Source organism: Balaenoptera physalus (assembly GCF_965194825.1).
Source record: "Balaenoptera physalus genome assembly, chromosome: 13".
In the NCBI taxonomy this organism is placed as follows: Eukaryota; Metazoa; Chordata; class Mammalia; order Artiodactyla; family Balaenopteridae; genus Balaenoptera; species Balaenoptera physalus.
In genome coordinates, this window is record NC_138892.1 from 52,095,472 (window position 1) to 52,112,313 (window position 16,842).

General features: G+C 41.8%; 1 protein-coding gene across 1 annotated transcript in view; it reads right to left on the reverse strand.

The window, feature by feature from the left end:
* Positions 1-3,209: 3,209 nt before the first annotated feature.
* MSRB3 (methionine sulfoxide reductase B3) overlaps positions 3,210-16,842 on the reverse strand; it is a gene marked incomplete at its 5' end in the record, with an annotated part of 159,970 nt that continues 146,337 nt past the window's right edge. The window contains 2 exon segments of the mRNA XM_082422869.1: positions 3,210-6,361; positions 15,665-15,762. Coding sequence (XP_082278995.1) covers positions 6,197-6,361; positions 15,665-15,762 — 263 coding nt within the window. The 3' untranslated portion in view covers positions 3,210-6,196.

Consider the following 16,842-nt stretch of genomic DNA (forward strand, 5'->3'; position numbering starts at 1 on the left):
TTATTAAATACCTGATCCAAATACCTGCACCACATGGGCCTAACTTGGGGAACCCACCTGCCTCACCGCTTTCTGAAATAAGACACAGCCCTTTAACTGAGCTGACATATTCTCAGAACTCAGAGACCGGTTCAATGAGATATGGAGCAATCTACAAACTCAGGACAGGTTCAAACCTATTTACACCAGATGGCCCAAGTTGTTAAAATATTCCACGATCTTACTAAATCTTTGAACAGATTCCCAGGGTCCCTGAGATCACTGACCTATTTTCATGGCTGGACCTTTCAAGTTTAGGACAATGGGTACCTACAGGATTTCAGACTACTGCCTGTATAATTATTATATTTTTTGCTACTATAATCCTATTTACATGTGCAATTTCTGTTTACAACATGCCCTATACCTGACTTTTAGCATATCAGCTATCTAGGCCATTAGTGTCCTCATCACTGACTATGATGCCTTGGCATCACAGGGTGGATTGTAATATAAGCCCTGACAGTTGGCTTTTCTTTTGCGATGCAAATGCCTAATTTAAGCTTCCATTGCCAAGGCATCCACTTCAAAGAGGGCTGTCTTGAATAAACACATTGCCAGTCACGTGACTGAAGAGCCAGAACACATGCACTCTCCCTCCCCACCCCTACCCCCGTGAGTCTCCTTTGCTTTAGAGATCCTGCTTGATTTAGATAACTGGCCAGCCACTTGGGCCACTTGTTTTTCTTTCTTCTTCCAGCTTTGAATTCCAGCTCTTATGTTTTAAACGTGCCAATAAAGAGTGAGCCCATGAAGCCCTCGGGTTCTACCCTCAACCCCAATAAAGGCAGAACCCCAGGCCCATGCTCACTCTCTCTCTCTCTACCTGCAGCCCCACTGTGTGTCCTGGGGTGTGCCTGATATGCTCCAGGGCTTGTAAGTAATACACTTTTTAAAGTTTCCAGGTGGTTATTGCTGACGGCGTCTTGCAACCATAATAATAACCACAAGGGTCTGGCCAGTGGTAACGTTGGTTTGGAAAAGGGAGATGTCTGTGGGAAGCACACCAGGGCCCAGGTAAGTGGCTCCAGGCATTTCCAGCCAATAACATTACCACTGATAGGCTGAGACCTGCACAAAACACTCTTACTTTGCTTTCTAGTTATTTCTGCACCTTTCTACTCCCTTAACTTGTCAGTACAGTGCTGAGGTTAAGTACTTAAGAATTACTAATTGACTTGTCCTGCTCTTTTTTCCTGAAAATCTGTCCGGGTCCTGCCGGTCTGGATGATAAGGGTGAGTGTGTGTTTGCTGGGAATGGTAGTGGTGGACACTGCAGGGAGGGGAACTGCAAACCTTGAAATAAGAATGAGGTTCTCTGGCATCCATAATCTGACAATAGTGTGATTCTGTAACCAACCTAAAAGTTGGCGAAAATCTCAGGTAGGCCTGAGGATCTGATTTGGTTCCTAAATCTCCGGTCACTGTGGCCTTATCCTCTCATGGTTCCATAAAAGCCCCTTACTCACATGAGAGATTTATAGAGCTGCTTGGTTTAGAACCTATAATCATCTTTGGCCAATCCCTTTCCAGGTTGGTCCAGGACAACGCTAGCCTCTGGGAGATATTGGATGGGAAGAGTTCTTTCTAGACTATTCTTTTATGGCATGTGGCATTTTTTCAGGTCCTACATCAAAATGGTTAAATTTCTATCAGTTACGTAATACACAATAAACACTGGTAAGAAGTTAGTACAGGATGCTTGTAAGCCTGTCCCAAGGCTTTTTTTAATACTAGCATCTTCTAGAAGTCATTTCATTGTTACGATCTGGGTAATGATGGCAGTTTTCTGACAAAAAAAAGAGTCATGATTTGGGTACATGGCACCTTTGTAAAAATCTCCTAATAGGTTAAAAAAATGATGATGATGGTGATGATGATGATGGAAGGTACAAGCATAAGGAAATGAAAGAAATGGGAAAGATCATTATGTAAATTTATGCAGTGAGATCTGTTCTCTAGTTCTTGGAATTGCTGAGATGAACCTGCCATGGACATCCTGCAGGTCTAGAAAGGTATGGCGAGCACCACGGGGCAGCCCAAGGTCAACCCATAAATGCAAACAGGAGCTAAGGTGGTGCTGCTTGATGAGAACCAGTTAGTCTTCTAGAACAAGACAAATGGGCAATGAAGGACAGGAATAGCTGAAAGGCATGAAGCTTTGGGAAAACTGACCCACTTCTACAGAAAGACAACCAGTGATGACAAAATAAACCATTTTGGAGGGTCAGATAGAAATGCTTTTAGAATTAATGCTAAATGAAGTTTTCTCACGGAAAGTTCCAAGACAGTGGTTCTCAAAGTTGAACAAACACCAGAATCACAAAGAGGGCTGCTAAAGCATAAATCGATAAGGCCCTACCCCAGAATTTCTGATGCATTAAGTTCAAGAAAACTTATATTTGTAGCAAGTTTGCAGGGGATGCTGATGCCGCCGTCTGGGGACCACACTTTGAGAAGCACTGTTCTAAGGTACACTACATGAAATTGCTGGCCTGTGAATTTTAGGATCCCAGGAATATGACTTAAAGAAGTGGCTGAAAAACAAAAGTCCTCATCACCTCACTTCTCCTCCCAAAATAAACAAATCAACAAAATGAACCAAAAAATTAAACTAAAAAATTTCGATAACAAATAATACTATGCCGAAACTCTTCTGTTAGAGATATTTAAAGGTGAATCATCTGTGAGCAATGGCGAACCCATAATGTGTTTCCCTAGAGACGAGTCCTTGACAACAGTATGTCTCCTGTCAAATTATTTAACAGAAGCCTAGGCATCGGCACGGTATCATTCCTTCATTTTCACCTATAGCGTTATCATGATGCAACTTGCCAAAGTCCATGTCTTAAGCACAAAAACATATACAAGCTGCTGAAGATTCTGCTGAGATGAGGTGAAAGTAGAGTAATTCTGTAAATGTTTCCCTTCCCTCCAACCTTTCAGATCCCAGGAGGCCTCTCCTGGGGCCTGGGGTATGGGGAGTCGGACTAGACCCACTGTCAGAGCCCCAGCTTATAAAGTCCACACCAGATAAAAGGCCCTCTGTACAAACTACAGACATGTCAGCTGGGTAAGGAGGTAAACAGAGCAGCCTATGGCAAACTCCAGTGGATGGTCTGTGCATCTGTGCTAAAAATAAGAGAAGTCTTTAGAATCAGAGAGGAAAACATTTTTATAAAGAGATTTTATTACATAATTTCTGTATACAATAGACATAGGAAAAGGGTTTTTAATGAAAATTCCATGTCATTTTTCAAAAGTTTTGAATTGCTTGGAGAAAAATTCTTACAAAGCTATCTAAGGCAAAAGTAGTATTTGACCTTCAGAACAAATGCTAATCCCTTTCATCATATTCCATATTTAAAGCAAGGCATTTTCAATTCAATTAACATGGAGAGGCTTTCAAATCGCTATGTCATTTACGTTAAGAGTTTAAATTCATCTATAAAGTGAAAAGTTTAAACACATAGAAATGTTCTCTAATACAATATGTACTGTTGCTTTCTTGAGATCCATTCCACATGAGTGTATGGACGTAATTTTTTACACACCAGCAAAGAAACCTGCGTCTCCTAACGGCACAGTGAGGGCTGGAGTGCAGAGAGGGAAAGTCCCATGCGTTTCCCATGTTAAATGGCATAACTCCCACAGATCACATACACCTCGCCATATTGACTCAGTTCATTGCACTCCATATCCTGCAAAAATAAATCTAGTGCTCGACAGCTGACATTATTGCTCACTTACATTTTAGTAATATATTTCTTTAACATAAGACAGAAATACGCTGAAATTCGATACCACTTAAACTCAAAAGCAATCTGAAATTAAACCACATGCATACACCCACTTTCTTTTTGCCATGGATGTTGCATTTTTCTTAAAGTTGATGCTGGAAAATGTGGTAGAAGAAAAACTGGCTTTCCTTGAACGAAGACTAAGCATTAGAAGAGGAGCTTTTTGAGGGGAATGTTAAGCCCCACAATAAAACTGGAGGAACAGTGAGAATCCAGAGTCTCTGGGGAGAGGGAGAAGCCCCCGTTTATCTTCCTTGTCTACCCCAACACTGTAGCTTGTGTCCAGCAGACCCCGCGGCAGGCCACCACCTAGAGCAGGAGCCACGTGAGCCCCCGAAGGATGGACCGCACACTGGGACAGGAATGTCCTGGGAGACCCACTTCTTTAGGGATCCTTGGGTCGCTGGGAAATGTTGGGACTCCTTTGGTGAGGTCGGGAAAGACTTCTAGGATAGTCTGGACACTGAGGCTTCAAGGGTCTTAAATTCAACGTCTCACTTCTAGAGGGGACTGAAACTTGCGAATTCCAGAGTGACCCCAGGGCCTGAGGTGACACATCTGGGAGCCGAGGGAAGAAGAGCATAGTGCATCTGGAATCTCAAAGCTGTGGCCCACATGACAATGAAGAGCCTCACCAGGAGGTGTTTGGAGAGACACAGAAGGATGTGGACATGACCACGCTGACATCGATGGATCACAACTTTTCATTTTAGTTTCTCATTATTTCTTTAAGATTGTCAGGTGTTCCTCTTTCTTATTTTGGTCTTGGTGCTTATAAGGAAAGAAGTCAGTGTTCATAAGCTATCAAAGATTTACAAAAAAATTATTTTTTAAAAATTACACTTCAGGATTAGCATTCAAGGCTACAAACACAATATATATCAGTCATAAACCATACCTTCACACCTGGCGGCCGCAGTACCAACATATATCACCACTGCTCAGAGCTGTAGAAACCTTACGGTGCACAATGACATCCATCCCACCAGACTAAATGTTATATGGCAACTGAGCAGAGCTTCTTAGAGTAAAACCAGCCATACTGCTACAGAGAAAAATTTCTGGCTCTTGGCCCAACTGTTTCCATACCAATCAGCTAAGTCACCCTCCTCTCTGCTTCTTTCCATTTCAAATGCCTGGGCTTCGGCCTTTGAGGCAATTAGAACCAGATCAGTTTAATTTTACAACACTGATCTTCATTGTATTGCAATATAGTAATTTTCCCCTGAGAGTGTCAATTATTTTGCAAATATTCTAAGTCGTGTTTATACATAAAGAATAGGCATGGAGAGGCTAGACAGCTTGTCCCTCCTCACACAGCAGATTAGTGTCAAGGGTGGGATGCGAGCTCCTGGCTGTTTCTATTTTAAGCCCCAATGTCCTTCCAGAGGTCACCTTGCCCTGTGCACAGGTCCCCCGCCCTCCCCTCCGGGCTCCGTTCCTTATTTGCTCTTCTTCAGAGCACTGGACATCTAGTACCCAGGCTTCCTCCTCAGCCTTCTCTGCTCTCTCTTACTTCTGCTGCCTTGATGAAGTGTGTTGTTCCCAGTATTTTATTTTACACAGTGAATTCACCAAAATGCCCTTCCAGCCGCAGCTGGTATGAGGTGTGGAGGGACAGACTTACAGAAGGCAATGGCAGGTGCTCTTCTTTGTGAACTTTGGACAAAACAGGGCTCAACATTTTACGGTTATCTTACATTCCAATGTTTTCAACGAAAAATAAAAATAAAATAAAGGCCTAACCAATGAGGTCATGTTTGCTTCTCTGCCACAACACTCAGTGTGCCCCCTCGGATCTGGCAACAATTTAATATAAGGAAAGACTTTAGACCTTCACGCCCTTTTTGGGAGAATAAAGGACCTCAGCCCAAACTTTCCACCAAAGCTGAGAAGTCTCACAAGACATCACTCCACCCTTATCTTAGGTGGATCTGCACAAATGCCTCCAGGCCGTGTGTCTCAACACCCTGCCCCCACTCCCCCCCCACCGAGCCCTGGTCTCCGCACTGCAGAGGAGATCTTGATTTTCATGTCTGAAGACCAAGCACCTTTTGCCTATTAAGCAAGGAGAAAAAAAATCCAAAGAAGCTATGTAGTAATGCCAAATGCTACGTAAGTGGCTTGTGAAGAAGTTTCACAAAGCTACCTCTGAGGTTCACTAAAGTTACAAACAGTTCCCGATCTAGTCAATAGCAAAATGCATTGATGGCCAGGGCCTCTGTTTAAGCAAAAGAAGAAAAATATCAATAGCATAAAATTGCTCTTCTATTTTTGAAAAAATATATCTGAGATAGATGCTCTCGAATTCGTTTTAATAAGCTGTGCATTAAGTACACTTGTTTCCATCAACTCCTCTACAGCTCCGTCTTGTCGCCCTGGGCCGGGCTGCCCCCTGCGCTGTCCCCACTGGCGCCGCTGATCTCTGCAGGTGTGAAAGACAAGGACGCAGAGTTTATGCAGTATCTTTTGCCAGTTGGACGAGGTCCGTCGTCAAAAATGTGCCCGAGGTGAGCACCGCACTGCAAGAGAAGAGCAAAATGTAAGTCAACAGCGTGTACAAAGCCGGCTTTGAGGGGAACTCACGTTCAGCAGTTTAAATGGATGACCGGCCTGTAGAGAAATGATGGAAGCCATCATGGATGATTTCTAATCTGCCTGTCAATAGCTGCAAAGATGGTTTCTGGCAGGTTTTGCACCACATGCTGAGAATAAAAGACACTAGAATTGTGCATATCAGAAATCATTTAGGAGCCACTGTATCTTCTGATCTGTGAAGCCAGCTGAAAAATGACTGCAGTAGTTTTATGAATTGAGTTGACCCTTGATCTGGACCTCTGGCACTGCTTTTGGCTTTGGATGGGTGGCTTTCAGATATGCAGAAGTCCACTGTAAAAGATACTGTTTAACTGGCCATGACGGAGGTGACGTTTGCTTTCATGGGCAGTAAAACTTAACATCAGACAAGCATTGGATGTTCTTGGAACCCAGCAAAGCAATAGCAAGACTCAACAGATTTATGTCACAGTCACCAAGACTGCAGTGGGGCAAATGGAAATGTCACTAGTCCACACAATCGGTTTTTCTGGCCTCCAACAGGTGGAGTGCCATGTGGGCTGCCTTACCTGCACAAACTGGGTCATGTGGAGAAGGAATAAGCTGTCGAGCTCATTCCATGCTACTGACTATCCAAAAAGCTGGGGAAGGAGGAGAGGCAGAGAGTCCAGACAGAGGCAGAAGGAGGGATGGTTGGTTATGATGGTGTTAAGAGAAATCCAGCCCAGAGAAAGCGTCTCCAGAAAGCCTGGCTCACTGAACAGAGCCCGCACTAACCAGTGTGCTGCTGGATTCGGCTCCAGGAGACAACAGCACAGGCCACACTTACCTGTCCCACACCCTCCTCAGCAGGGACAGGGCTGAAGGGTATGGGGACGTTAGTGCTCCGCATTCAAACAGCCTGTGAAAACACATCGTTTGTCACGTAACAAAGAAACCGAAGCCTGGGGCAAATGACCCCCCTTCATTCATTTCACAAATATTTATGGAGCGTCTGCTACATGCCAGGCACTGTCCCAGACTCTGGAGGTACAGGCAGTAGCCTCACGGAGCTTACATTCCAGTGGGGGAGACAGACAATACAAAGGAAATAAGGGACTGTAAAGCACAGTAGGTGGAAGTAAATGCTAAGGAGCAAAACAAAACCGAAAACGAAAACCAGAAAGTGAAACAGATTGTCAGGTTGGGGGCTGACATTTTAGGTAAGGTGGCCAGGGGTGGTTTTTCCGGGCTGGCTTTGGGATAAGAACCTGGAGGAAGTGAAGGAGCGGCTATCCAGGGGAGAGTATCTCAAGCAGATGGAGGAGTCAAGACTTAGGCAAGAACGTGAGAGAAGAGACATACAGATGGTTTATTAATTCTTCTCACTGTGCTCATTTGGTGTATAAAACCCTTATACATGGCAAGGAAGGAAAATAGGAGACGATGAGAGAGAAGTGAGGGATGGTGCTCATTACAGTGGAAAGCACCAGAATCTCAGTTTCCCCATAGAAAGTGCTAAATTCAATTTTCGAGGGTTCTCTAGTTATTAATGAATAGCACAAATAGCAACTTCAACTATAGGGCACTTCCATGGTAAAAGTGCATTCTTATTTTACTGCCAACATACTGTGTCAGTTTATTAAAGAACTAAAAATGAACCCTGAACTGATTTGATCTGTTGCCTGGAAAATATGAAACAGGCCTAAAAAACAAATCTTGCATTATTTTACCGCATTTTATGCAGGTTTAGGTACTATCAAGGCTGACAGCTCAGATTGCTTTTCCTTTCTATAAACAATGGAGACCAAATTTTCAGGCATCAGCAGCTAAGATGCACCAGTAAAAATACACATGCTTACCCAATGGACACAGGAAAGCACCTATTTCTGCCTGCCAAAAGAGTCAGCGTGCAGGCCAACAGGAACTGGTGCTCTCGGTGACCAGTACGTGTGCACAATTATTGATCTCACGTGCAGCTCCGGCTCTTCAGTCACCTGGCATCTGAGAGGTGGAGTTTTCACATAAAAGCCTCAGATAGTTTTTTTGGTTTTTCTTTTTTTTTTTTTAATGAGAGAATACAGCTATCTGGGCAAAAATAAATGATATTGCCTTTATTAATCATCTCAAGCATATTTAGAAAACAGTTCTCTTTACCTTACTACAAAAATAAAGCATAGCAATGGTATACTTGAAGCCATTTTGTAGTATTTATTTCCCAAATCATTCATTTCCCAAATCATTGTTAAAAAATCCAAATCAGAGTAATTTAATCTGTTGGACTGAGTTGGTTATCGGCCTGCAGTTTCATTTGAATCAATGAAGCTAGTGATTTCAATAAGAAAAACACAGATTCTAGATGTCCCCCATCCAGGCAAAAGAAAAAGGGAGCGGGATGAGGAAGAGAAATTATAGTGGGGAAAAGGCAACAAAAATCATTGGTAAATAAGTATATGGGTTGGTGATGGGGTAGGGAAATCCTCAGAAACGGTAATGGTCCCCTAAAAACAATAGTGATAGCTTCATCGTGCTTGCACAAGGTGTTCTGGAAGATTCACTCCAGGCTTACATAACTGAGGGAGGAGCAAGGTGTTCATTTATATCTGTGCCACCATATACATGCCCATCCGGTTGCCTGCAAAGTTGTAAGGCCATTTGTCTGAAGGAAGCCTAACCAACACAGTACCATTTCTGCTTCCTCCCAGGAACACCTAGTCTCCCATAAAAGACCAGCACCCGGTTTCTTTTAAAAGTGCACAAGCCCTGAAGGCTCCTCCCTGAGGGGAACACCCATGGAGCCCATTCTTTCCAGCTTCTACCCCTGGCGGAAGGCTACGATGATGAATGAAGGTTGTCAGAGATGCACTGTTTCTTTAGCCACCTGAGAGCTCTGCGTCCCGGCCCCAGCCAGCTGGCAGTGTGCTGGGATCCCTCAGCACACCTGGTTGAACTGAAACAAACTGGTTGCCCGATGAAGAAATCTCTGAAACCTGCTGTTAATGATTTATTTCAGGGTACGATCTTCGGTGTGCATTTTGAAAGTTGTTTTAAAATGGTTATATATTTCTTTCTTTTACAGGTAAAATACAAACTATGACTGAATATTCCAGCTCTTATTCTGAGGAAGCATGAGATAAGCATTGTTCAAAAGAAATAATTTAAATTCCCATGGGAATCCTTTATCACCTAAGCCTCTCAGAAAAACTGGCAACTAAAGAACCTGTAGAGGACAAAGGGAAAGGACCCCCCTCAAAAAAAAGACAAGTGATTTACATCAAATTTAACATAATTCCTTAAAATCTGACTGCAATTCTCAATTGTGTGCATAAGAAACACAAATAGTGCATTCAACACAGTTACATATTTCTGCACTGATATATTTCCAACTGTCCTAGAAGGTTTTCTCCCAGCTATTCCTAGGATGTTTGGGGTTTTATTATTATCATTTTCTCTTAAGTGTTTGATCTACAGGATGAAGCAGTTTCAAAGCAGGGCTTTTACACTTGGGCACATGGGGCAGGACGGGAAGGAGAAAAGAGTTTTAAGAAGGAAAGCAATTTACTTTGCCAGTAGTATCCTGTTTTCTCCCATCGTTATCAAAGACACTTGTGTGTAAGTAGGGCTGTTTTCCTCTGTGCTTGTGATATTAATCTTTTGCCAAGGAAATGATTGTGAAGTCACCAGTTTAGCATTATGATTTTACTGAAAGATCAAGAAAAAGAGGGGCTGTGAGTCTGAAATCCTATTGTAACACATGGGTATCTTTAATCATCAGCAATATATGAGTTGTCATCTGCAAAAGATTAATAAGGTTTGGGGTTTTACCAAAAACCGCTTAACTTTTTTTAAAAAATTTATTTATTTATTATTTATTTTTGGCTGCATTGGGTCTTTGTTGCTGCGCGCGGCTTTCTCTAGTTGCGGTGAGCAGGGGCTACTCTTCGTTGCGGTGCGCAGGTTTCTTATTCAGTGGCTTCTCTTGTTGTGGAGCATGGGCTCTAGGCGCACGAGCTTCAGTAGTTGTGGCACACAGGCTCAGTAGTTGTGGCTCGTGGGCTCTAGAGCGCAGGCTCAGTAGTTGTGGTGCACGGGCTTAGTTGCTCCGCGGCATGTGGGATCTTCTTGGACCAGGGCTCAAACCAGTGTCCGCTGCACTGGCAGGCGGATTCTTAACCACTCCGCCACCAGGGAAGCCCAAAAACTGCTTAACTCTTGAAAAGTACTTTGTATTGGTGGATATTTACCTGTCTGTTGATTTGGCTGACTTGGAACAAATTAATAATGATCTAAAACAAACTTAAGGGACTCTACCATAGATTCAAGCTGTAATAGCTACAGTCATAAATAGAGTCCAACTTGGGTAAACTCAGGATTCTTCCTCAAAGATTATTACAAAAAGTTAAGTGATTTATTGGTCTCCCATTTGCTGCAGATGTAGAATTTTGATCAAAAGGAAGAATTCCCCAAGTATTTCCAGGAGAGACTTCGCTGAACTACAGCTTAAACCATGCAAATTTTACCTCTTTGCACTGAATTTAAATTCCTGACAGTGTTGCCTAGCAGGCTGGGGTTGGAGGATTAGGAAGAAGCTGTCAAGCAATTACTCACAGTAGTCAGTGAAAGTGGAATAGAAGCAATATATTTTATCGCTAACTAAAAATGTGAATTAAACAAAATTAAGAAAAATTCTTTATAACTGAAAATTGTTAGGAAATTGCTACAGCCAGGGGGAAGATACATACGCCCACCAAAGTGGGCAAATTTAAGATAAAGGTCCTCTTTGGAGGAGACAACTGGAATATAATTCCTCAACTCAGTAGGTAGAACAGTAAAAGAAAACAAATATAGTTGCAACAAAAATCAGAATGCAGCAGGGTAACCAATCTCCTCCACAAGCAGGAATCCTGAGGAAGACAGTGAAGAATGTCTACTACCCTTGCTTGTTCTCTGTGCTGTTAACTTAAAGATCAGGCACTGAGCTAGGCTCCTTACACAGCAATTATTTTAGAAGGACCTGACTGCAATATTTCTCTGAAAAATGATTACAGTACTAAATAAATCTTAACTTTCTCAATAAAAATTTTACTACAGTATTACTACCTAATAAGTCACTGGAGAGAACAAACGTATGGATACCAAGGGGGAAAAGGGGTGGGGGGATGGGATGAATTGGGAGATTGGGATTGACATACACACACTATTGATACTATGTATAAAATAGATAACTAATGAGAACCTACTGTAGAGCACAGGGAACTCTACTCAATGCTCTGTGGTGACCTAAATGAGAAGGAAATCCAAAAAAGAGGGGATAGATGTATACACATAGCTGATTCACTTTGCTGCACAGTAAACTAACACAACATTGTAAAGCAACTATACTCCAATAAAAAAATTTACAAAAAAAAAGGGCTTCCCTGTTGGTTCAGTGGTTAAGAATCTGCCTGCCAATGCAGGGGTCACAGGTTCGAGCCCTGGTCCGGGAAGATCCCACATGCCGCAGAGCAACTAAGCCCGCGAGCCACAACTACTGAGCCTGCGCTCCAGAGCTCGCGAGCCACAACTACCGAGCCCACGTGCCACAACTACTGAAGCCTGCACGTCTAGAGCCCATGCTCCACAGCAAGAGAAGCCACTGCAATGAGAAGCCCGCGCACTGCAATGAAGAGTAGTCCCCATTCCCGCAACTAGAGAAAGCCCATGCGCAGCAACGAAGACCCAACTCAGCCAAAGATAAATAAATTAAATTAAAAAAAAAAAGAAGTCGTCACTGGACACAAGGAAAAACTACAATGTAGTATAATGAGGTGGTAGGTACGGCTCCCAATGTGTTTACAATTCTTACCCAAATATGAGGCCTAATTCACTGCATGGTGTGATCCATATCACGATGAAGAAGAAGGGGCAGGGGAGGAGGAGGAGAAGGGAGGATGGGGGAGGGGAGAAGGAGAAGGAGAAGAATCCTAAGTACTAAAGCAAGAATTAGAGACCCACACACCAAAAAAAAAAAAAAAAATCGCCATATTGCCAGGCAAGCAGGTTGAGTCTACCAGTTTCATCCACAGAAGCTCAGTTTATTTGTGTAAGTTGGCAGTAAAAGGGTCTACGTGTTTAGATGCTCCATCTTTACCATAAGGAAAGAAGCATTCCACATACCATGTCCAACTGAGAATGTCTCTAAGATACTGAAAACATCTAATAGATTCTTTATAACACAAACCCCTTTCATGCAATGCAGTCCAGAGAAAGGACAAACCATGTGAATTCAAAATACAGCAAGAATTTTAGAAAGAGGAGAAGCAAACCAGGCAATTTTGCCATACCATGTCACCATCCAAAAGTTTAAAAGAAAAGAAAAAAAAAAAGATGGGAGAAGTTGCAAGTAGAAGAGACTACCTAAACTGAAAGAATAGGAGGTAAAAGAAGATAAACTGATAATGAAAAATAGTGTTAAGGGTGAGAAACTAGGAAGTAAGATACAAGTGGTTACTCTAGTATGGAAACCATTAAATCAGTTTTTTCCCCTCGAGTCAAGATAAAAAGGATGAATGAGAAAATGGACAAGAGAAAACTAAAGAATAATGCAATACAAGAGGAAAATAAATGTCTGTGTCAAACACAAATTAGAAGACAAAGAAACTGAAAGGAAAGACACCCAGCACACTTTAGCTTAGTGAGCTCTTAGTGCACTGTGGGGCAGACAGGCCCACTCTGTCCACACAGGAAAGAGTCCAGCAAACATATTCTTTGGGGCTGGAACCCAATTATTTTCTACGTGGTACTTACTTCTCAAAGCATGCATTTTTACACAGGCATTAATGGAACAAATTTCCCTCTCTCTTCTCTTTAAATTTAAGAAAGAAATGGAACAAATATCCCTCCCTCTTCTCTTTAAATTTAAGACTTTTATTTAAGAAAGGGTCACTTTCTAATGTGAGAAATAAAGGTGGTGGAAAAAGAAGCTGAAATGGAGTAGGTCAGTCAGTGTTAGTTCTTCACCCAACTGTTAGGAAAGGACCAAAGAATAGTAACAGTCACCTAGGCCTTAAACCAAAGGGCTGAGAGCTATGCTTGGGTTAGCTTGGTATCTGTTATGAGTGTTGCCTAATTTGGGCACAGTCTGTGGGTTTCATTCCTCTGGTCACTGTAGGACATCTTCCTAATGGTTTTGTCTTGACTCCTACTGGTGTTACCTCAGTGGCTGGCACAGGGAAAGGAGGAAGTATATTCTAACTGTGAATTATAAGAATTAGTCACAAAGACATCAGAGTAGGGCCTGAAGGAAAGGTATTATCTTATGCCCCACTTTTTCTGTCCCTTTTTTATTTGATTTTCATAGAACTCAATGTTTGAAAGTGGGTTCTGAGTGAAAAGGAAAGTAGCAGTCATATAACAGCCTTTAAGGCAGCTTAAAAAAAGAAAGAAAAAAACAACCATTAGCCTTAAGAGAGGTTTACTAAGTACTATGTACCTAAGTTACAAATTACTGTGTACCATCCAACCTCACTTTTTTGTCAAGTATTTTAGATTCCTGGGTAGATATTCACAATTTGCTTCTGTGGCAGTTATAACAAAAATTCAATTGAATCCAAAACTGAATTGAATTTAACTGCTGAGGGATCAGAGGATTTGGGTTTGTTTTGTTTTGTTTTCTTATTTCAATATGACTCTTTGTGGTACATGTATCTATCTATCTATCTATCTATCTATCTACCTCCCTCCCTCCTATCTACTTATTTATCCAACTGAGCACCGTAAAGAGCTCTGGCGCTAACTGCCCAAATTCAAGTCTCAGTTCAATCTACGAATATCTACACAAGTGTAATTGCACTCCTTGTGCCTCCGTTTTTTCAAGTGTAAAATGAGAGAGAATAACACTATCTAGTCATACGGTTATTGTGAACATTTACCAGGGGAGTTTTTAAGAATGTGGACGTTCAGGCCTCACCCAAACCAATTAAATTAGAATCTCTGGGGGTGAGACCCAGGATCAAAAAGTACCACTATCTTGCTCAGACTCAGATCTGAGAAACAAGGGTGAACTGAAAATGTGACTTGGATAAAATATAAAGCCTGCTTTTCAAGGGAGAGAGTGGTCCTCATACTTAGAAGACAGTTAACTTGCCAGCCTTATTTTAAAAAAATAAAACAGGAATTCATCAGGTGGTTAGGTTCAAACCAGTCTCCTTCCCTACTTGGTAGTAAATATGCTACCTACTCCCTAAAACTCACGTGTCTGATGAAGGGGGTTAACGGTCAGGTGGAAGAATGCTGAGGGAGGCCCACGTGGCAATCCCTTTGCTATCATAGCTGCCTGATTGTGCCCCCTCTACCTCTGATATGTACTGTACAAGAGACAGCCCCCAACAAAACACTCTGTAGTATCAATGAGTTCCAGTGCCACAATACTCAGACTTTATATTTCACTTATTTAAAGCAAATTAGAGCAGGACTACCTACTCTAGAATAAAATGTGCAGTTGCCCTAGTTCTAGAGAACTAGAAGAGACTATCTAATGTGCAGTTGCTCTAGAACTAGAAGGTTCTGGCCATGTCTCTGGGCTTAAGCACAAAACCCCCAAAAGTTCAAATTTCTTGATTAGGATGACAGATTAACTATATTTTTGCCTTCTCCTCAACACACGTTCATTTTCCCCCTTAGATCCAGCACTAATTCAGTCAGAGCAGGGTGGAAGGAACTAACTAGAACATCCTTGGAAATGAGGATAGGCCTATTCCTAGGAGAAGTAGAGAAGGAATTACCTTATCACACATTCCCTCTCTGCCCTCACACAGCCCACCACTGAATTTCCTCTTCCTTCTGCCGTTCTCCAACCTCCCTCCTCACATCCACCCAAGGAGAGCTGTTTCTGGGGTCTTTGTTGACCATGTTGGGATCATTACCATTAGAGGTATCATAACTGAACAATGAGTGCACAGAACTGCAGGGAGAGGGGGATTATGTAAACAGATTATGTGAGGCCATGTGATGAAATCTTCACATGCCCTAAGAATAGCCCATTCCCCACTGTATTAAGTCAATTGAAGATGATTTTTCCCACCAATGATTTTGTTTAATAGTGTTGAAGCCAATGACTGACATTTAATTGGACTTGCTAAACTCCTCAAGACTGAGATGTCATTAGGACTTGATAGAGACTTCATTGTGTTTGTCCCTTTTGTGATGGGTCACTTGGCCTTAGTTGCTATATTTAGTACAACCAGGAGTCTTGAAAGTGCTTGCAATGCAGAGTGAGCAGCATTTTGGATTTTCAGGTGGGATTAACTGACCTGAGAGCAGCTGGTTTCCACCCTGTGCATCCCATAGGAAAAGTCGTCTGTGAATGTGACTGCATCAGAACTGATCACATCGTGGAATGAAGGCCAACCTGGGACAGAGCAAGCACAAGAACCAAAACAGAGGAGAGAGAGACACATCCTTGGGTTAGAATGCAATTTTAAAAGAAATACTAAGCATAGAATGGAAATCTTTAGTATATGAATCATGCTTAACTTTTTCAACCTGAAAAAAAAAAAGGTCGAAGACTCAAGGTTAATATATTTTGCAAGAATGCAACTATTTTTTTAAGAATAACCTTTTCCTCACATTCAGATTGCAGTTGCATTGGGATTTTATGTTTCATGAGACTCTCTTAGACCTTCCAGTAGTTTTTTTAGCACATCCCTGAACTTATAAAGCTCTCTATCACCATTTCCTCTTCTCTCTCTTATCTTCAGAGTCACTGGGCATGGTCCTGAAGCACTGTGAGTTTTACAGTGTGATGTTTTCCAAAACACAATCCAACTGGTCTGGCTGTTAACTTTTCAACTATTCCATGCTTCTTTAGGAACCATGTTTTTTTAGTACTCAGTTTGGATGGTTAAAATATATATTTTTTAATTCTGTTTTTTCCATCTTAATCTAATTTCTCAGGATAGGGGTTATCTGGAAAGCATAGGTTCTATCTATTGATGGGCAAGAGGCTTGCTTACTTCATAGGAGAGTCACAGAGCAGTGTTCCTCAGGCATCTCTGGGCCTTCTCTCAAATAGCATCTTGTTCCAATTTTCATTTAGTCTAGTGATTTTTTAAATATGCACATGGCTTTAAGAAACTCAGTGGTCAGTAGACCATAAGATTTTACACATGTTTATGGGGGTACAGTCAGGTTTTATGTTCAGTGCTTATGGGCATGTTTTTCCATGTTTCCAGAAAATATGTCTGGAGTTACTGAGTTGAAGCCTGTATCCTCAAAATGATGAAAGAGGTGCAATGTTGCTGAATTGCTTGTGCAATTTTTTTCCTTTTTCAGAAGCCAAATTTTTCCTATAGAAAGGAGGAAGCCCTTTAAAAACTGAGTGCCTTGTGTTAATACACCTTTTGAAAGAAAATAGAATGCAAATTTCAACAATATGATTTCTAGTTTCAAACAAAACAAATTAGCTCAGGCCAAGTTTTTATACTAAACT